Source organism: Lithobates pipiens, unplaced genomic scaffold, assembly GCF_037356315.1.
Source record: "Lithobates pipiens isolate NorthernLeopardFrog02 unplaced genomic scaffold, aLitPip1_a1.2 Scaffold_8, whole genome shotgun sequence".
Classification (NCBI taxonomy): Eukaryota; Metazoa; Chordata; class Amphibia; order Anura; family Ranidae; genus Lithobates; species Lithobates pipiens.
Genome location: NW_027507903.1, coordinates 270,219,042 through 270,241,747, shown reverse-complemented (window position 1 = coordinate 270,241,747; position 22,706 = coordinate 270,219,042). Strand labels below are relative to the sequence as shown.

Here is a 22,706-nt window from a genome sequence, read left to right as displayed (position 1 = left end):
AGGGGGCTTTATGCGGTAGTATATGGGGGTTCCTGGCGCTATAAAAAGCTGCGGCGAACCTAAATACCTACCTGCCTAACTAGCGTCACCTGTGACACTAATACAGTGATCAGAAAAACGATCGCTTATTAGGCTGGGTTCACACTGGAGCGATGTGGGAATGCCACGAATGCGCGGCGGGTTCCCGCATCACATGCCTCCCGGCGGCAGTTCACACTGCCCTATGCGAACTGCTGGGAGTGTCAGTGAAATGTTAATGACACCCCCAGATCAGTTCGCATATCGCAGTGCGATCTGCAAACTCGGATCGCATGGTGTGAACACCCATGCGATCCGATTCTGCTGCGGACCAAAAAAAGGGTCCCGTGCGAGTTTGCGGCGGGTGCGACACGAATTCAGCCATACTATCTGTATGGCTGAACTCGAATCGCACAGAGATCGGATGTGATTTGCACTGCAGTGCGGTGCGAATCACATCCGTTCTCATAAACCGCTGCAATGTGAACCCAGCCTTAGTGACACTGGCGACGGGGGGTGATCACAGGGTTAAACCTTTATTGGGGGGGTTAGGGGGGTACCTTAGAACTAAAGGAGGCTAACCCTAACTGCCCTAACAGTTATTACAGTCACAAATGACACCCGCCGGGTGATCAGGGGGTTAAACCTTTATTAGGTAATAAATGGCGGGTGCCCTGAAACTATAAAAAAATAACTAACCAACCAGCGTCACCTGTAACAGTTATATGGTGATCACTGGTGAAAGGGTTAACTAGGGGGCAATCAGGGGGCTTTATGCGGTAGTATATGGGGGTCCCTGGCGCTATAAAAAGTTGCGGCGAACCTAAATACCTACCTGCCTAACTAGCGTCACCTGTGACACTAATACAGCGATCAGAAAAATGATCGCTTATTAGGCTGGGTTCACACTGGAGCGATGCGGGAACGCCACGAATCCGCGGCGGGTTCCCGCATCGCATGCCTCCCGGCGGCAGTTCACATTGCCCTATGCGAACTGCTGGGAGTGTCAGTGAAATAATGACACCCCCAGATCAGTTCGCATATCGCAGTGCGATCTGCAAACTCGGATCGCATGGTGTGAACACCCATGCGATCCGATTCTGCTGCGGACCAAAAAAAGGGTCCCGTGCGAGTTTGCGGCGGGTGCGACACGAATTCAGCCATACTATCTGTATGGCTGAACTCGAATCGCACAGAGATCGGATGTGATTTGCACTGCAGTGCGGTGCGAATCACATCCGTTCTCAAACCGCTGCAATGTGAACCCAGCCTTAGTGACACTGGCGACGGGGGGTGATCACGGGGTTAAACCTTTATTGGGGGGGTTAGGGGGGTACATTAGAACTAAAGGGGGCTAACCCTAACTGCCCTAACAGTTATTACAGTCACAAATGACACCAATGCAAAAAAAAAAAAAAAAAAAAAAAAAAAGCAATTGGTGTCACTGTGACTGGGGGGGCAGGGGTAATTGGGGGGGGGTGATCGGGGGGTAAAGGGGGGGTGTGAGTGTGCCTGGCATGTTCTACTGTATGTGTGGTGTGTTGGTGCAACTCACCGAACCTCTCTCCTCGGTGCCGGAACGAAAAATACCGACACGGAGGAGAGATTACATCACTTCCTCTCCTGTGTTTACATTACAGGAGAGGAAGTGATGTCACGGAGGATTTCCATTCGTCGAGAGCGATCGCGAGGGGGTGGCCATGAATGAATGGCCGCCCCCTCATCCCGGATCGCTCTCGAAGGAATGCCGACCGCCGCAGGCACCGGGGGGGGGCCCGATCGGGCCCCCCACCCGCGGGCAGGCAGGGACTTATATATACGCCCATATGCCTGCCCGTGCCATTCTGCCGACGTATATCGTCGTGCGGTGGTCGGCAAGTGGTTAAGGGAATCCCTTGGGTACACCCAGGGCACTAGAACCAGTGTTCCCATTGGAAGATTTTACCTTTATTACTTTTCTGGGGACAACCCAAAATTTGTGATTTTCTATTACTTTCACTTTCAATGATAATGGTAAACAGGAGAAATAGAGAGGATGAATCTAGCCAACGAGGACACAGACAGCAATAAAAATCTAATAGGTGTTCTGACCTCTCTCCACTCCATGCAAAACTAAAGGAAACATTTTGCCTTTAGTTATTCTTAAAGTAAATCGTTGCAATCCACTAAGTTTTTGTTTCAACCTCTGAATAAGACCGCAAAAAATGTCTTAGCAATGATACCCCCTGTGTAAAAACATAAATGTCAAACCTGGTGTTATGAAAAATGTTAAAAATGATCAGCGAGTACTTCCTTTACACATTTTTCTATAACTATTTCTGTCGTTAAGGGGGCATTTAATGCATGGCTCACTTAGTGCCAAAGCTACAATTCTGTGCGGCAGTTTACCCAGAGGAAATGGCATCACAAGCAATGAAACTAATTCATTTTAGCTGTATTTCCTGAAACAAAATGCAGAAAGTGGTCCAGCTTTCATAGAAATAGGCTTATTTGGTAATGCAAAGAATGGAAATAACAAAAAAATAACCCATAGTAGACAATCTCAACTTGCTTTCCTAAAGTCCATTCCTTGGAAAAGAAAAATGCTCCCTTGCCCTGGGTCTGCCCCTGCACATCAAGAATGAAATGCTCTCTTAGGTCGTTGGGGCTGTAAAAAGTGGTTTTACTTTACCCAATTCTTCGCCGCTGGACTGTCCACGGCATCCTTGCTTTAACAAAGGGCTATGGGTTTTGCATTGTACTTAATGACATCAAATGACCTGCAACTGCTTGAGCATAGTTAAAAAGAGGCAGCAGGGACAAGACTTACAGCCTTGAGTGAGCCTGCAGGAGTGGATAATCAAGTGTAGAATCAATCCCCCCTCGATCTAATCAGACATTTAACCCCTGCAGTGTGGGGGCAGTCTCACTGTAAGGGAACATTTTTCCTTTCCCTGGCGTTCAGCCTAAAGTCTGATCACAAGAAGATGAATTCCAGTTGGTTGTTATGGGTTACTGAATGTGACTATTTATCTTACTGCATTACCTTAAAATGCCTATGTACAGTGAGCAAGGTTCCCATTCCCTATTCTGAGCATAAATGGCACAAAAGCTTTTATGCTTAGTCTGATTACAAAATGCACCAATCATTGTGTAGAGGAAGTCCAACTAACAGCCTAACTGAATCCCTAAAATGTGATAGAACTGTATAGCAATGGCATTTTCAGTGGCAAATAAATGTTTCCTTTAAGTTCACCTTACAAAAAATAAATAAATAAATATATATTATATATATATATATATATATATATATATATATATATATATATATATATATATATATATATATATATACACACACATATACACACATACACATACACACACATATACACACGCATTTTTTGCAGGTAAAAAAAAAAGTGCATTTATTATTATTATTTTTTTTGAATCCTGGAAAGCATTGCACCAGCAATCAGCAGACTGCGGATGCCATGCAGGACTTGCACTGTCAGTGTAATCTGTCTGCGCATACATCTTACAGGCAGGCAATTTCACACTGACAGGAAAAATCAATTAACTACCACAGTGCTCAACAGCGGCATGGTAGTTCATTAAAAACTACAAGCCGATAACCACAAAGGGTGTTGGTACTTGTAGTTGATTCACAGAACTCTGTGAATGAACTTCTCCCTATACTGCTGTCACACAGAGGGCTTGGATCACTGAGTCACTGCGGGAACAGGAACATATTACATGTAACATGTTCCCAAAGATAAACTTATCATTTAAGGGCATACTTCATATTATTTAAGGATTCACTAGAAGGAAGAACTTTAAACAGCAAAAGTACAACAAATGAATAAAATGACAGTCACTTAAAGTGAACCATATGCTGAAATTCAAAATCCTTTAAAGTTAAAATAGGATTTTTATAACAGCTTACCAGTACAGTACATCACGGGACACAGATCCATAGTATTAACTATATGGACTATTGCCACCTTCAGGTTCTGGACACTGGCATACCCAATACAGGAAGTTCACTCCCTATATAACCCCTCCTCCTACCAGTACCTCAGTTTTTATAGCAAAGCAATATATCTAAACCTCAAAAAGAGGGGCGGGACCTCTATGTCCGGTGATGTACTCCAAAAAAAGGATTTTACAGGTAAGCCGTTATAAAAATCCTATTTTCTTTATCGTACACCATGGGATACAGAGTCATAGTATTAACTATATGGGACGTCCCATAGCAATGCTATTTGAGGGGAGGGAGACACAACCCGTAGGGCACGCCCAGACTTGAGGATCTATACTGGTGCCTGCAGCACACTGCGCCAAAAGGCCATATCCTCATGCCTTATTACATCCAAATGATAAAACTTGGTGAATGAATGTACTGAAGACAAAGTTGCAGCCTTACAGATCTGAGCCATGGAGACCTGGTGACGCACTGCCTAAGAAACACTAACCGTCCTGGTAGAGTGTGCTTTGACTTGAACAGGTGGAATCTTACACTTTAAATCATAAGTCTGAATTATAACTTGCCGAATCCACTTAGCGACAGTGGATTTTGACACTGCCTGTCCTTTCTTAGGACCCTCTGGCAGTAAAAACAAGACATTAGTCTTCTGAATCTGAGCAGTTGCATTTAAATAGACTTTGGCTGCTCTCACCACATCAAGACAATGTAGTGACTTCTCTTCCCTGGAACATGGTTTTGGAAAAAAAACGATGGCAGGACAACATCTTGGTTCAAGTGAAATCCTGAGACTACTTTTGGCAGAAAACCTGGACGAGGGCTCAACACCACCCTGTCCTTGTGAATAATCAAGTATGGCTATTTACAAGAAAGAGCAGACAATTCCAAAACCCTCCTTGCTGAGGATATAGAACCAAGAACACTAACTTCCTTGTCAGAAGGACTAAGGGAATATGTTCTATCGGTCCTAATAGCTGTTTTTGTAACAATGACTAATTTCAAGTCCCAAGAGTTCAAAGGAGGTCTGACTGGTGGATTAAGCCACATCACCCCTTGCATAAAACCCTGCACTAAAGAATGTGAAGCAAACAGCCTTTGAAATAAGACCGATAAAGTTGAGACTTGACCCTTAATAGTACTCAAGGCCAACTTCATCTCTACCCCTAATTGTAGAAAGGCAAGGATTCTGCCTATGATATACCTCCGAGGGTGCCAACCCTTGGACTCAAACCAGGAAACATAAGCCCTCCAGACTCTATAATATATAGTTCTGGAGGCTGGCTTCCTTGTATTAATCAAGGTAGAGATAACTGACCCAGAAAGCCCACGTTTTTTCAGAATATGGGTTTCAATAGCCAAGCCAATAAATTTAGAGTTCGTAAGGTAGGATGGAATATCGGCCCTTGAGAGAGTACGTCTGGCCGTAGTGGAAGGGACCATGGATCCTCCACCGGCATCTTTACGATTTCTGCATACCAGGACCTTCTGGGCCATGCTGGCACCACCAGAATTACTGGATTTCTTTACAGCTTGATCCTGCAAAGAAGTTGTGGCAGCAACTCAATAGGGAGGAATGCATAAATCTGTGAGAACTGATCCCATGGGGTCACCAATGCATCTGTACCGTATGCGAGTGGATCCCTTGTTCTGGACACAAAGTTTACCAACTTCATGTTGAATCTGGATGCCAGAAGATCTACATCTGGTGTCCCCCATCTTTGGCAAACAGCCCGGAAAGCGTCGGGGTGAAGGGACCATTCCCCCGGGAATTACTGCTGGCGACTCAAGTAGTCCGCCTGCCAATTCTCTACTCCCGGGATTAAGACTGCCGATAGGCACAGAACGTTCCTTTCTGCCCAAAGTTAGAATATAGTTCACCTCTCTCTGCGCTGTGAGACTCTTGGTGCCCCCTTGGTGATTGATATAGGCCACAGCTGTGGCATTGTCGGATTGGATTCTGACAGGACAATCCTGTAACCTGCAAGTCCAGGCCTTCAGAGCCAGAATCACTGCCCGAATCTCTAGGATGTGGATGGGCAAGGCTCTTTCAGTTCTTGACCACTGTCCCTGGACAGTTGTCTTTTCTGGCACTGCTCCCCAACCTGAAAGGTGTTACCACTTTCCAGATAGCTGGTCTGAAGGATTTTCTTTTCAGCAGATTCTGGGTTAGTAACCACCAACTGAGCCTTTGGGACACCCTTGGGGACAGCTGCATTGGCAAGTCTAAAGCTTGAATCGTTTTGTTACAGACGGGATACTGTTTTGCAACAGTCTCGAATGAAGCCACCATCTTTCCCAACAACCTCATGCAAAGGCAAATAGAGGGATCTCCTTTTGACCTGACCATCGGCACCAGCTCTCTTATGGAGTTGATCTTTGCCTGAGGCAAGAACACCTTTTTATGGGGAGCCACAGCAATTGTTGATCCCTAACCCTTCATGGTCTCTCCGGACTGACACTGAGCTGAAGTGAAGACAACAGATTAAGGTATGTTCATATACTCCCTCTAGTGGAAGATTAAAGCAAGACAATATTTTTTCCCTAAGGAAGAAAAAAACCATAGGTGGAGAACTTTTTCAGTTCCTAGGCTTCTTCCCTACCTTATCCTCGCCACAGGATACTGCTGTAATAGACAGATCAAAACTTCCCCCATCGTGACAGGCTGCGTTAGCAAACCTTCAAGGACTGGGTCCCTTTTTAAACAGGGTTCCATTCCCTTGGACCTGTATAAGCACCCCGCCAGGAAAAACTTTAGGTAATGTAAGCATGACCAAAGCCCTGGATGCCAGTGTCCAGTCCTACAAAGAGAGGTGTTGCAGTCAAAACCTTGTTCTTCGTATATGAGGCACAGGTACCATCCACTTTGGCCTCAGTGGCACTTTGGATCAATCCGGCCTTGTGGAGGCTATTTAAATCCAGCAAGGATCCCTCCTGGAGCTCCTCAGAGAACAATCTGCACTAGTGACCAACACTGGCAAAAAAATAGGATTTTTTTGTACTCACCGTAAAATCCTTTTCTCTGTAATTCACAGACTGACACAGTTCCTCTTTTAGCCATTGGGTTGTAACGCCACCTTTAGGAGAATACGAGGCATTACAAAACACAGAACTTTCCAGTTCCGCCCAAGGGGCGGTCTGTTAGGTAACAACCCCCCAGCCTGCCAAGAAGCCATCAGTACATCAACAAGCAGTATAACGTAAAGAAAAACAGGAGGGGCGGGTGCTATGTCAGTCGGTGAATTACAGAGAAAAGGATTTTACGGTGAGTACAAAAAAAACATTTTCTCTTATATTCACCGACTGACACAGCTCCTCTCTTAGCCATTGGGACGTCTCCAAGCAGTGCCAAAACGAGGGGTGGGAAAACAGCATAAAAACTTCATCCACCATGTCCAGTGGGAACTAGTATAAACTTTACCCACAAAAACAGTGTGTGGTAAAACCCCCACAAAAAACAGGGTGCACCTCAACAGAGGGACACCCCCCTCAGACCGCACCAAAACTGCGGTAACTAATGCAACAGTGCATTAACATAAAGGTACTGCGTTTTTACCCAAATAAAAAAAAAAAAAAAAAACAGGAAAAAAGGAAAAATTGCATATACAATTGCAACTATACAGCTGCCTGCAAAACTTTGCGGCCAAAACAGGCATCAGCTGATGCACTGACATCTAACTTGTAGAACTTTGTGTGGACAGATGACCAAATCTCCGCTTTACAGACTTGAGCGACAGACGCTTGATGTCGGAAGGCCCAAGACGTTTCGATTGCCCTTGTGGAGTGGGAATGTGACCGGAAGGGGGGCACCTGCCCCTTCAAAGCGTAAGCCTGTACTACCTGGAAATGGTGGCCGACGAGATCGCCATGCCTTTCTTTGGACCAGCCACCGAAACAAACAGCGAGTCTGACTTCCAGAAGGGAGCCGTGGCGGACAAATACACCTTTAGAGCTCGAACCACGTCCAGAGCATGAAGAGCCACCTCCTTAGGATGTGTCAGCTTAGGACACAGAGATGGTAACACAATGTCCTCATTGATGTGAAAAGCCGAGACCACCTTTGGCAGAAAAGACTGTTGCGGGCGCAACACCACCTTATCCTTGTGGATAACCAGATAAGGCGACTTGTAGGACAAGGCCGCCAGTTCCGAAACCCTCCTGGCCGATGTGATGACCACTAGAAATACCACCTTCTGGGAAAGGGTCAACAGAGGGATCAAATGGCGGCTTTTGCAGCACCGACAACAACGGATTCAGATTCCATGGAGGGAACGGTGGACGCACCAGAGGAACAACATGACGGACCCCTTGGACAAAAGTACTCACTAGTCAGTGAGATGCCAGGGGTCGCTGAAAAAAAGACAGCCAAAGCTGATATTTGTCCTTTAATGGTGCTTAAGGCCCGTTTCTGGTCTACTCCTTGCTGTAGAAACAGCAGGATCCTGGATATAGAAAAGGAGAGCGGACGGCATCCTTTCTCCTCCCACATGGAGATGTAGGCCTTCCAGGTACGATGACATGTCTTCTGAGAAGAAGATTTCCGTGCTCTAAACATAGTGGGGATCACCGAGTCCGACAGACCCCGGTTACTCAACACCTGGCTCTCAATAGCCATGCTGTTAAAGCCAGCAATGGTAAAGCAGCATGGAGAATCGGACCTTGAGACAGAAGGTCCTCTTGCAACGGCAGTCGCCAAGGAGTGTCTGCCACTAGGCGCACTAGGTCTGCATACCGGGGCGCTGGGGCCAATCTGGGGCAATCAGCATTACTAGGATCCCCTCGGGCCCCCACTCTGCGAAGCAGATGTGGCAACAGTTTTAGTGGAGGAAAGGCATAGATCAGCTCATACCGATCCCATGGAGCCACCAGCACATCTGACGCATCTGCCCACGGATCCCTTGTCCTGGACACTCATCTCGACACTTAGCGATTGAGACAGGAGGCCATAAGATCCACGTCTGGTGTGCCCCACCACAGGCACAGTAGCCTGAACACCTCCAGATGCAACGCCCATTCTCCTGGGTCCAGCATCTGGTGACTTAGGTAGTCCGCCTGCCAGTTCTCCACTCCCGGGATGTAAATGGCCGACAGGGCTCTGCCCACTGAAGTATTTGAGAGACCTCCCGTGCGGCAGCCGAGCTTCTTGTTCCTCTCCTTGGTGATTGACGTATGCCACTGCAGTGGTGTTGTCTGACTGGATCCTGATCGGACGCCCTTGCAGTCTTATCGACCATGTGGAGAGGCATAGCCTGATCGCTCTCAGTTTGAGCAGATTGATTGGCAACTTGGATTCCTCCATCGACCAGAGGCCCGAGTCGACTGAACTCCCATTACTCCACCCCAGCCGGATAGGCTGGCGTCCGTTGTGATCACTGTCCAATTTAGAGGTAGTAACGACTTCCCGGATTGAAGTACCGGGGACCTCAGCCACCAGATCAGGGAATCCCTGACTAACTGGCTCACCTGGATCTATTGATCCAGGGACAGCGGAGATTTGTCCCACTTTGTCAAAATCTCCTTCTGCAGAACTCTGGTGTGGAACTGGGCATATGGTACTGCCTCAAAGGAGGCCACCATGAGTCCCAGGACTCGCATGCAGAAGCGAAGCGACAACCACTTGCGGTTCATCAGCAGTTTTACCGCGGCTCTGAGAGTCTGCAGCTTGTCTGAAGGGAGAAACACTCTCACTTCCCTGGAGTCCAGCAGCAAGCCTAAGTACGCCAAACGCTGAGTCGGTACTACCACCGCCTTTTTTAGGTTCAACAGCCACCCAAATTCTTGCAGGGTCTGCATGGTGATTGCCACATCCTCTTCTAATTCTGAGGTGGAAGAAGCTCTCAGGAGGAGATCATCTAGGTAACCCACTATCGCGATCCCGCATTGCCTAGCAACGCCAACTAGGAGCCAATACCTTGGTAAAGACTTGGGGGGCTGATGCCAAATCAAAGGGGAGAGCCACAAACTGGTAGTGGGCTTCCCCCGACTGCAAATCGCAGAAACTTTTGATCCCGGAGGCATATGGGTATGTGCAGGTACGCATCCTGGATGTCCAAGGACACCAGGGAGTCCCCTTGATGGAGTGCAGCGACTACCGAGCAAACCGATTCCGTTCTGAACCTCTGCACTTTCACAAAGTGATTGAGGGCCTTTAGATCCAAAATTGGACATACCCCTTCCTTCTTGGGAACTAAAAACAGGTTTGTGTAGAAACCCTGGAAACTTTCCGATTCTGGAACAGGTACAATCACCCCTCGATTCAGCAGGTCCCTTACCGCCCCCAATAGGGCCTCCCGGCGAGCCAGGAACACGGGTATGCTGAAGGGGAAGAATCTCTTTTGCGGCCAAGAGAGAAACTCTAGCTTGTAGAAATCAGATCGCAGACCCATTGGTCGGACAGTCGAGAGGACCACCGGGCTGCAAACTCCCGAAGGCAACCCCCCACCCGAGTGATGGGGGGGGCAAACCTTCCTGCGGTAGCACTTTTGTTCGCAGGCTTGCGGTCCCAGGGACGTTTCAGACCTTACGTCGTCGTCCGGTCGGGCTGGGGACATTTAGCCGAAGCTCCGGGCGGACGAAAAAGCCGTTTGTGAGCAGAAAAAGAGGGCCCTTGCCTACGGCGTGGCTCCTTAGGCTTCCTGGCCTGTGGGAGTACTGTACTCTTACCACCTGTGGCATTTTTATTAATGTCATCCAAAGAAGCTCCAAAGAGCCGGTTGCCAAGGAAGGGAAGATCCGGACTTTTTTGGATACCTGGTCAGCAGACCAGCATTTCAACCAAATCAGGCACCTCATCACCACTGCTGACACTGAAGCCCTGGATAACAGGGGAAAAGTATCCAGGGCCGCATCATAAACGTACTTAAGGCCTTGCACTAGTTGGTCTGCTAGTTCCACGCAGACAGGAGAAGCCTGCTGTTCTCCCAATTCGCAGTGCAACAGTTTTGCCCACTCAGTTAGTGTCTGCAACACAAGTGCGGATGCCAGTACTGGTCGCATGGTTGACCCCACAACCGTAAACAAGGAACGAGACACTGCCTCGGCCTTCCTGTCCGTGGGATCCTTAAATGCAGGAGTCCACTCTACCGGGATTGTGGTTACTTTGTTTAACCTGGATACTGGGGGGTCGACGACTGGAAGAGCCGACCACTTTTTGAGACAGCTTTCCTCAAAGGGGTAACACACCACCATGTATTTGGGGACCAAAAAGGTCCATTGCGGTTGACCCCATTCCTTGTAAATGAACTTGTCAAAATAAGTCAGATACGGGAACACCTTAGGTGAATGGGTTGGCTTACGGGACCTAAAAGGGACCGCTACATCAGCAGAGGGATCTGCTGGCTCCTGAATCTTCAGGGTATCACGCACAGCCGTGATAAGTGCTCCAACAAGAGCTTTGTCGCGCATGGACCTGGACGGGGACTCATCCTTACTGTCCGAACGGTCCTGGTCAGCGTCATCTGAAACAACAGAGCAGGGGTCAGCAGCCTCATCAGGGCCCGAGTCTGCATCAGAGTTCTCCCCAGAGGATGGGGGGGGGGGGGCGCTTTTTAGCACCTTTGCGCCCACGCACCGCCTCCATATTGGCAACGAACGAATTGAGGACCGCCGACAAGGTGTCCAAAGGCACTGCGCATGCCACAGGAGAACCTGTTACAATTGCCTGGATCAGTGTTTCTCAACTCCAGCCCTCAAGGCTCACCAACAGGTCATGGGCTCTCCATTATTTTGCACAGGTGATTTGATCAGTTTCGCTGCCTTACTAATTACCAAAGCTTTTTCATCTGAGGGAAATCTTGAAGATATGACCTGTTGGGGCGCCTTGAGGACTGGAGTTGAGAAACACTGGCCTGGATTTCCGGGGAAGAAACACCAGTTTCTGAAGCCATGCTGACCCTACCCTGTCTGCCACCTGAAGGAGAATTAGGACAGTGATGGTCCCCACCCTCCTTTCTGCTGCTGGCTGAGGGACTCTTTCCCGCAGGACTCACCACCCTGAAAGGTTCTGCGCTGTCCAGCAAGTAGTGTCCGTGGTCTCTGTTAGCTCCCAGGTACAGAGGAATCCGCTCTGTGTCAGTTTAAGCTGCTGCTAATGGCGCTGGAACCGCTCTGCAATGTGCTCAGGCTCGGAGGAAATGGCCGCCCAGCATAAGGACATAAAACACTGGGAAAATGGCCACCGGAACACAAGGACACATGCTGTCTCTAGAGAAGCTAAACAACGTGCTCAGGATTCTAGAAAATGACCGCCGGCATAGACTATAAGGACAAATTACAGGGAAAATGGCCGCTGAGACACAGGAGAGCATGCATTCCCTTGCCCATACCTAAGATAGCCGCTGATGCTGAAAAACCATGAGGGACAGAGCTAAAAAATGGCGGTGATCAGCGCTGCAAAGATCACAGGCACAGCCTCACAGGCACCCCCAGGGACATGAAAAAACAGCACTCAGGACACAGCCAGCCAGCGCAGCGCCCCCCCACAGGTGAGAGCCTCCCCCTTGAGAGCCCCTGTACATGACACACACACCGCTCAGCAGCCACTTGCAGCATCCCCCACAGGGAGGGGGGGAGATAGGGACAGGGACAGAAGAGAGGGAGGTGAGGGACCCCCGAATAGACCTCCCAGGGAATGCCAACTGCTCAGTCCCACCGAGGCAGGGAGAGCTGTACTTACCAGTCCTAAAGAGCTGGGAGACATTCCATTACAGACCCACTCTCTGATCAGTACAGGGCTGCTGGCCTTGGCACACAGTGATGCAGACATCAGTAGCCTGGTCATATGTGCTTCCCGGAGCATAAAAGCTCACGAGCACCTCTGGAGCTGAGGTACGTTGTGGTCAGGCTGGGGAGACTACAAGGATAAGGGTATCCAGCCTATCACCCAGCCGCCTGTTGATAGCTGATCACAGGATTTATCATCTTGCGCAAAAAGCAAAGTTTCTGTAGAAAAAAAGACGGACCGATGGGCCCGTCAGGATTCCTAGGTCCTTCTCCTTCACTAGGCAAAATAAAACTGATGGCTGCATGGCAGGCTGGGGGGTTGTTACCTAAGGGACTGCCTCTTGGGCGGAACTGGAAAGTTCTGTGTTTTACATAACATGTAATGCCTAGTATTCTTCTAAAGGTGGCGTAACAACCCAATGGCTAAGAGAGGAGCTGTGTCAGACGGTGAATATAAGAGAAAACTGAGGTACTCCTGGTTGGAGGAGGGGTTATATAGGGAGTGAACTTCCTGTATTGGGTATGCCAGTTTCCAGCACCTGAAGGTGGCGATAACCCATATACTATGGCTCTGTGTCCTGTGATGTATGATAAAGAAAGTTTTTTTTTGTAAAATAACAAATATGTTATACTTACCTGCTCTGTGCAATTGTATTGCACAGTGCAGTATTGAACCTCATTTTCTAGGGTCCCTGGCTGGCACTGTAGGATCCTCCTCTCCTGCGTGCACCGCTATAGTGATTTGCTTTCTATGGGGGTGCATGTGTGGGCTCACACCCGAGCCGGGCTATGTTCATCAATAGACACACATAGCGCGGCTCGGCCCCACCCCCACTCCATCTTCAGAGAATTTGATTGACAGCAGCAGGAACCAATGGCTCCCACTGCCGCCTCTGTGTCCTGTGAGGAGAGAGAAAAACCAAAGCTGCTGCAGACGGGGACAGTGCTGGTTTCGAGATGGGACCTGAGGGTGGGGGGGGCGATACTAGCGCCAGGGACATTTTGTTATCTTAATGCAGGGAATGCATTAAGTTGAAAAATATTCTGCCTTTAGAACCACTTTAAATTCAATACCTCTGGATAGACTCTACACGTATAATGTGCTTGTCTCATAATGGAAAGATATTATTGAGAACCGGTCAAGTAAAACAATCATCTACTCTCACCAGCTGGATGTAGCTAAACCCAAGAACAAAAAATGTAATATATAGCAGATTACCAGTCCTTACCAGGTGTGTTAGCTACATTAGTTTCCCTTTTTAAGGATTTTTCTTTTATTTTAACCCAGTAATCCTGTCATTAGCACACTTCCTGGAGAAGTACCAGCACTATCCATTGCGCAGCAAAATGATTAGTTGGACAGAGGAGACAAATTATTGCTAGATGGTAGCTGATCACAAAACATAACCGTTTCTGTGCACAAATTACAATATGAGAGTAGGGTATACATATTCGGATATCAGAGTACTGAAAATTGACAACAATGGTCCATATTATATTTAGTATTGTAGCAAAAATAAGGGCACATTTCACATTCAATGGGAAGCCTAATGTATTTATTGACTGTGGTACTGATTCATGTAAAAGGTAATGGTAACCGGTGAACAAAACATTAATTTCTTCATACCTTTTTGTAAATAAAAAGTCCTCAAAGGTGTTGGCAAGTTCTGGCCACATGCTGTCAAATTTCCCAGAGGAAGCATGCTGCCGTGCAACAGGTAACCCAACTGAGAGCACTTTAAGTAAGGATGATACAGCCAGCTTCCATGTGCTTTCTGAGGGACAGGCATATTTCAGGCTCAATGGCACCCTCAAAGTCTGGGGAAAAAAACAAACATCACACCTGTATCATATTCATACATTTCTGAAAATAACAAAGTGCAGATATGCAAAAGAGTTACTTTGGCACAACATATAAACATTATAACATATATATATATAATATATAACATTCAACATATTAAAACAAGAAATCTATTTAATGTTCAAAACATATTTAGCCTCAACCATATAAGGCTTCATGTACACTGCTACTGGTAAAACGGACGTTTAAGAGCAGTTGGGAGTTTTTCAACTGCCCCTGAACTCTCCTCTATGTTATCTTATCAGTACATATACACAGGCCGTTTACAGTAGTTTCTAGGCAGTTGAGTTTGGAGGCATTTTTTTGGAACGCAAAAAAATGCGCTCAGAAGCTGAGTTTACAGACATTTCAAGAACTAAACACTTCTAAATGCGGTAACTTGCGTTTAGCCTCATTTCATTCACAGGCGTTTTTCATTTTTGCCTATTTTGAAAAAAACGCTTCTAAACGCAAACAAAGCAAAACGCCAAATGTGGGTTGTGTCAAGTTAAACCATTCAGGAGAGTTTGTAAAAACATTCCATGTACATGAAGCTTTAGGCCCCATATACACTATCAGACTTTCTGCTGATTTTTATCTTCAGATATACGAAAACCATATAGTGCAAAGGCCTGCCAGATTTCATACAAATTGAAACTCCTAAGGTTTGACCTCATATTATATGGTTTTGGTAAATCTGAAGGAAAAAAAAATCAGCAGAAAATCTGATAGTGTGTATGTGGCTTAAGCGTTCACTACACTGACAGGCATGCTAAATTGTCTCTAGTGACATCTTGTGGCCAAAAAGCAGAAATTATTTTATTTAATTTGTTATGAATAGTCCTGCTATATTTTAGACCGACCTTTCTCAATCTTTTTAACATCAAAGAACCCTTGAAATAACTTTTTGACTTCAGGGAAGCCCTGATAATATTTTTTATTTTACAGATCACATTACATTATGATGGTGGTCAGTGGGACAATGCTTCTTACGTTTGTAGTGAGTGGGAAGAATGCCCCCTCACAGATAGGTAAAAAGATCACTGGTGTCAGTGGTTACTCATCTGAAAAGCAGAAATCTCTTAATGCTCAAGGAACCCCTACCAACTTCTGAATGGACCCTAGTTGAGAAACCCTGTTTTGGACTGTGAAAACAAATCTGAGTTATCTAAACACACCAAAAGTATTTGATCATCTTTCTCATACTGCCATTATTACTGCATTTTGACTGAAGAACCAGTATTCTGCTTTTGATCCTTTAGTTCACTCCAACAAAAAACACACAAGGACAAACTACCATGCTGTGTCTGAATTCACAAAATACTCAGGTTGACTTCAGTAGGTGTAACTCCAGCCAGAACAATTTTCTCTCCGTTGAAATAACATTGTGGGTTTGGTAAAAAGCCAGCTTCATAAAAAAATGTTATAATCTCCAATGGTAACATCTCACCCCCAGATCCCAGGTTCAGCTGAGCAATCTGGTCCTGATCAAGCAGAGAAGATTTAACTTGATCCTGGAAAATGTTCTACATTTTTATTTATTGTTTGTAAATAACAGTTTTTTGTGAATATTTTTCAATACAAGAAACAGTAAAAAGGTATACAGTTCACAGTATAGCAAAGCTCATAGAAAGGGAACAATGGAAATGCTAATGAGATTTGACAGTTATCCATAGACCACATATGATCTATGCAAATAATAAGCCAAAGTAGCCAGCAATTCGGTGTAGAACCTCTAAAGTTGACCCAATATTGTGGAGGATACCTTCATATTAACTAGCATAATTGGCTTAAACATCAGTGCAGCTATACAGTAGAGCTGCACAATTAATCATTAAAAAAATCGTGATCACAATTCAACCCCCCTGACGATCTCTATTGCAGAGTTTGCAGATTCTTTCACATAACAAGGGGAGAGACTTATGTGCTCACTCAGCTGTCAAAAGAAAACATCCAGGCAGTCTGCCAAGTTTTTAAAATGAAACATTGTAACCAACTCTTCCTTCTTAGATCAAAGGGAAACTTTTGTGTGTAATGAAAAAAATCCAGGCAGTCTGACAAGTTTTTAAACAATGTGTAAATGCAGGACGTTTAACTGCTTAAAGTCAAAATCTTTTTCTGACAATTGTTTCTTAAAGTGGAAGTAAATCCATCGATTTAAACAGTTAAAAAAAAAAAAAAAAGGCATGCAGGGAATGCTAACTGCACATTGGCTGTGCTCTCAGCCAAACTATCAAACCATCCAATGGCTGGTGTCATAACGAATCACATGTGCAGCACCATAGCAGTTGAAGATTAAACAAAGGCAAAAATGGCAGCTTCCTTGGCTGAAAACGATAGGGGAGTTTACTTTCACTAAGTTACAATCAATATTTTTTGCTAGAAAATTACTTGGAACCCACAAACATTATATATTTTAGTAGAGACCCTAGGTAATAAAATGTCAATTGCTGCAATATTTTATGTCACACTATATTTGCCCAGCGGTCTTTCAAACACATTTTTTGGGGAAAAAATACACTTTAATGAATAAAAAAAAAAACTAAATAGTAAAGTTAGCCCAATTTTTTTGTTGTTTTAATGTGAAAATTGATGTTACGCCGCAAGAATAGTGAGAGAATCATGATTTATCTTCTAAGCAAAAAAAATTGTGATTCTCATTTTTGCCAGAATCGTGCAGCCCTACTATACAGGAGGTCAAAAAGAAAGAAAAAAAAATAGAAAGAAAGGTAGGAGAAAAAGGAATAAAGAAGAAGAGGAGCAGATCCGCCTCCCTCCATATCCAAAGCTTGAAAGACTAATACAAGAGTAGGATATCTAGTGAAGCGCAAAGAAATCTGCTTGCTGATGCCAAACCTCTCAAACTGCATCGTGTCTATCCTCTGCGTTCTGCAAGCGTGCAGTCAGCAGTTCCAAACATTCCACAACCCTAATTCTAGCATACAATGATGCCAGAGAGGGTGGCGCTCTCTTTTGCCAATTGGGGGCAATGAGTCATTTAGCTGCCATGAGTATATGATGTAATAGCTTCTTGTACAGTTTTGAAAGAGTTTGAGGGGAAAGGCCAAGCAAAAACAATTTAGGAGTAAAAGGGAGTGTGGAATCAAAAAGGAAGCATCTGATGGACCGATTTCGAGAAAGGTTTAATTTGGGGGCAACTCCAAAAAAACGGCAACACCAACACCGATTACTAGCGTCAGGGTGTATAGTATGCAGGAGTTTTGGGGTGAGATACCAAAAATATAATATTTTATAGAAATTTTCCTTATACAATGTGCAGATAGAACTTTTCACCACCTGCGACCAAATGACTTGCCAGGTTTCTAGGGACTGTTCTTCCCCCCAAAATTTTCTCCCACTTCAACATATAGGTGTGTTTTTCCAGCGTCTGCATGGGATATGCATTAAAAAGTTTGTATATGTCTAATATTAATTTCTCCAAAAACTTTTTTAAAGTGTAAATCCAAGCTGGACTGAAAATACAGCAGCTCCGGTTAGACTCAACTCAGATTTCACATTCAAGTCCTGCAGTCTCCAGGCATACAGTTTACATACTCTTCCTTGGGCAATACCTAGAATATTTAAGCCTATATTACCAGCAGTTTTTCCAAATTGTGTCAGGTTACAACCAAAAAACGTAAATGTATTTCATTGGGATTTTATGTGATAGACCAACACAAATAACACAAATAATTGTGAAGTGTAAGGAAAATGATAAAATGGTTTTAAATTTTTACAATTTTTACAAATAAATATGTGAAAAGTATGATGTGCATTTGTATTCAGCCCCCCCCCCCCCCGAGTCAATACTTTGTAGAGCCAACTTTCGCTGCAATTACAGCTGCAAGTCTTTTTGGGGTGACATTTTTTCCCATTCTTCTTTGCAAAATAGCTCAAGCTCTGTCAGATTGGATGGAGAGCATCTGTGAACAGCAATTTCCAAGTCTTGTCACGGATTCTCAATTGGATTTAGGTCTGGACTTTGACTGGGCCATTCTAACACATGAATATGCTTTGATCTAAAACATTCCATTGTAGCCCAAGCTGTATGTTTAGGGTCGTCGTCCTGCTGGAAGGTGAACCCCCGCCCCAGTCTCAAGTCTTTTGCCGACTCTAACTGATTTTCGTCTAAAATTGCCCTGCATTTGGCATCTTCCCATAAACTCTGACCAGCTTTTTTTGTCCCTGCTGAACAAAAGCATCCCCACAACATGATGCTGCCACCCCCATGTTTCACAGTGGGGATGGTGTGTTTAGGGTGATGTGCAGTGTTCGTTTTCTGCCACACCTAGCGTTTTGCTTCAAATAACAGCTGTATTTATACTGAGATTAAATTACACACAGGTGGACTCTACTAATTAGGTGACATTTGAAGGCAATTGGCTCCAGTAGATTTTAGTTAGGGGGTATCAGAGGAAAGAGGGCTGATGTCACACAAATATGTGGCACTGTACTGGGCTTTTTGCACCGGAAGCACGCAGCAATGCACACTCCCAGCACAGTGACTGGGGTCTCACCGAGAGCCCTGTTCTAATGATCAGGACCCGGGATGTCCGATTCCGGGTCACCCGATCGCTTTGATAGCCTCTGATTGGCTACCACAGTGATCAGTTACCGTGAAGCCTGCCCCCGTGTTTTCTGTCTCTACGAATGGATACTCTATGAAAGATACATTGTATCACTCTCTGTCATTGCAGAGATAGAAATAATAATAATAAAAAATATATATATTTTTTGAAAGTACCTAGATCAAAGTTTGATCTTGGTCAGTGTCAGGGTTAGTTTTTGTGTCAAGGTCAGGGTCAAAGGTCAAGGTCAGTATTTTTTTTGGACGGGATTTTTTTTTTTTTTAATTAGTATCAGTTAGTTAGTGTTGGTGTGTGCTTTAGGCAGGATAAAATAAAAATAAAAATAAAAGGCAAAATGCGCACTATTGTTTCTGGGCTGTACTATGGGTACAAACAACAATTAACATACACATATGTGGTATCGCTGCAATTGTCAGGAATGGGAGAATTTGTTTTGGGTTATTTGTTGGCGGAAGGCTATGGTAGCTGCAATAAATATACAGTTAAAATTAAATTTTTTTTTTTTTGTACTATTTTGGGCCAGTTTTCCTTTGATAATAAAAATAAAAAAATCAGGAGATATTTGTTACCATTTACCACCAATTAAAAGCCCAATTTGTCCTGAAAAGAAAAAAAAACACGGTATACTCCACCTGGATGCACAAATATGTACGGTTTTACTAACACAGGCCAAAGTTGCAAAATTGGGCTTAGGTATTAAGATTTGTTTTACATTTAGGCACGAAGGGGTTAAGAGTGGCCTTTTTCCCACAGGCCACCAATTAAAGAGCATTCTTCCCACTAACCACGCTAATGTGCCCTGAGCTATTGGAATAGTAATTATTGCTAGGGATTCCCTGAGACCGGAAAGTTAGATCAAGGGTTCCTCGGTGAGAAAAAAAAAAAAAAAAAAGCTACTCTACACTGACATGGACAAAATAATTTATTCACACTATTGCCTTTCAGTTCATTTTCTACAACCAATGATATTACCGTATACATGCTAAACCTGGAACGTTATTTACAGGGCAAATATAATACACTGATAATATACCTTAATAACATTCTGCAGAACCTTCTCATTGACCACAGCTTTATGACAAGCCGTTTTCTGGTACAGGTCCACTACAACTTCTAAAGATTTCTCAGCAAAAGGAACATAATTTAAGGCGACCCATTCTGCCTAAAACAAAAACAGAAAAAAAAAAAATGCAATTTATACATGGAATGACAAGATGACTTAGAGCAATATAAATGTTCATATTTTTGCATGCATAAAGATTCAGTGCAACAAATGATCATGACATGAAAGGGAAAGCGGAAGCACTTTGCATGCTTATAAGACAGGAAAAATCATCCATATAGGTCAACACTACTGACAGTCTTCCAGTGTACAGGTGCAATGTTAACCATTGTCATTTATTTTATTTATTTTTCAGGAGAGGGCAATTTTTAAGGAAATGTCACTCACCGGTGCAAAAAGTTGAATCTATTTGTGATTCCATTTTTGGTGCAGAATAAACAGAATGAGAGAAGTTAATTCAGATTCACAGACATACACAGGTTAATTGTAGTTGAGAGCTCTGTGTAAACACACTAAATCAAACTGGTACTATTGTCATTCATTTAAAATAAAATAAATACCAACAATGAACTGATTTCCTTATAGGGAATTTCCTCATTTCAGCTATTCTGAATTACAAATCAAGCTAATTTGTCAAAACAATGGCTGATGTTCAAGTGAGGTTTGAGAAGTGCAAATTTTTAATTTTTTTGAATGATTGGAAAATCACTTAAGGAACTGAGACTTCAGACATGCATATTACATATGATAATTAAAGAATAATTCCACCAAACACAGAATTTCCAGCATAAAATGAATCATATGATTCAGTGGAGATAAAACCTTGCACTGGGCCTCATTTGTCAGCATCTTTGATGAGAACTGTTTATAGTGCCCCAAAGTAACTAATCAGATCAAGTCTGCACTGGGAAATGACAGCTGGGAATTTAAAGATGGAATATGACTGTCTACTGAAGCAATTTCACAGCAAGTTGGTACACATGCTATTCCATCTAAGTGAACTGTGAGCAACTTTAAACTCTTAAATGGCCTGCCTAATGCACCACATTCTATTGGATTTGTTAGCAAGAAAAGCTACGATATTTCTGATCCTTCATTTGGTTACTCGGGTTGAATTTTTATTTTTTTTGTTAATTCAAGGCTAAAATTCACCTACCTGTTATCCTCCTATCCATTAAGACTCTGTGGCCAATAACCAACAAAAATCTAAATTTCAGTGCTGGAGAGTCTAAATGTGCAAACAAGGGGTACAATTTAAATTAGTGCGTTTGCCTGTATCCAGGGTCGTTAACTCGCATGTTATCACTGTACGAGTGATTAAAATGCGAGTGGCCACGATTAGCTGCGGGAGCCAGTGGCCTTCCATTGATTTTAATAGGGCTGTTTCCAACTGCTAATCCCCGGGAACCCCTGTAGGGGTTCTCGCATGTAATTATCAGTGCTGATCTCCTGCAGCTGAATGCTAATGCATCATACTAATACTGTAAATAGACAGTGGGGTGGTGGGTTGATTGGGCTTAGCCTTGCAATTAAAATGACTGGCAGATTCAAAGTACACAGGCACATAGATGGTGCAGACACCAGAAATGGCAGTATAATATTGACCAAAATGTCATGCTGTAAGAACTAAAAATACTTCCTATGCACCAATAGCAACATTTTTATATCAGTGTTACTTTCAGAAAATCATTGTTATGTTTCCGAATTCATTTTTATTGATAAGCAATTTTGCTTAGGATAGAGAGACTGTAAGAAAGATTCTAAAGGGCAGTGTCCAATATTATTGGTAATGTGCCTTTGTAAATGAGGCTCACCATGTATAAAGAAATTAGGAAGCATGATACTGCTTGATGTACAAAAAGAATCATTAAGGGCTCGTTTACACTTTCTTCAAAACGCGGCATTGAACAATTTTTTTTTTAAAGCACTCTGAATGCCAATCAAAGCACCAGTCACTAAATAAAATGGTTACCTTGCAGTCCTGTTTACACTGTTTTATTTGCTTTGCCTCACTTCAAAAAGTATACCCCATGTTGCTTTCTTGGTGCTTCAAAGTGTCTCCAAAGCATTCAAAGAAGTCTATGACAACGCTTGCTTCAACGCTTTTGAGTTGTTTTTTTTACAGCATTAGCTTTACTTTGTTTTGGCGTTATTGCAAGAATGCGCTATCCCAGGATACACAGGGAAACCAACAAGTCAACCAGAAAGAAGTGATAAGAAGTCACTTCTGGTCCATGTGTAAACATTCTGGAAGTGTCTGGTGCAGACATAACATCTGGTGTGAAGCGTGGAGAAGTAGGAAGGCAAGTGAGGCCTGGACTTGATTGGAGCAACTAGCAGATGGCACACGTGGTGTGCAACATGGGAACACTATAGCAAAGGGTAAACAGGATTGGACAGTGAGGACTCTGGGGAGCTGTGGAGCTGGAGCAGGAGAAACTAGCAGATGTCACACGTGGTGTGTAGCGTGGGAGCAATATAGCAGGAGGTGAGCGGGGGAGAGAGGAGGAT

At 44.2% G+C, this 22,706-nt stretch overlaps 1 protein-coding gene across 3 annotated transcripts in view; it reads right to left on the bottom strand.

Moving 5' to 3' along the window:
• Positions 1-22,706, bottom strand: part of MON2 (MON2 regulator of endosome-to-Golgi trafficking) — a 208,906-nt gene that overhangs the window by 49,422 nt on the left and 136,778 nt on the right. For 2 of the 3 annotated variants that reach the window (XM_077471965.1, XM_077471966.1), the window contains exons 28-30: positions 20,583-20,600; positions 20,166-20,294; positions 14,328-14,518 (exon numbers count right to left, since the gene is read on the bottom strand). In XM_077471965.1, coding sequence (XP_077328091.1) covers positions 14,328-14,518; positions 20,166-20,294; positions 20,583-20,600 — 338 coding nt within the window. The remainder of the gene's footprint in view (positions 1-14,327; positions 14,519-20,165; positions 20,295-20,582; positions 20,601-22,706) is intronic. The other variant, XM_077471967.1, reaches the window with a different exon arrangement.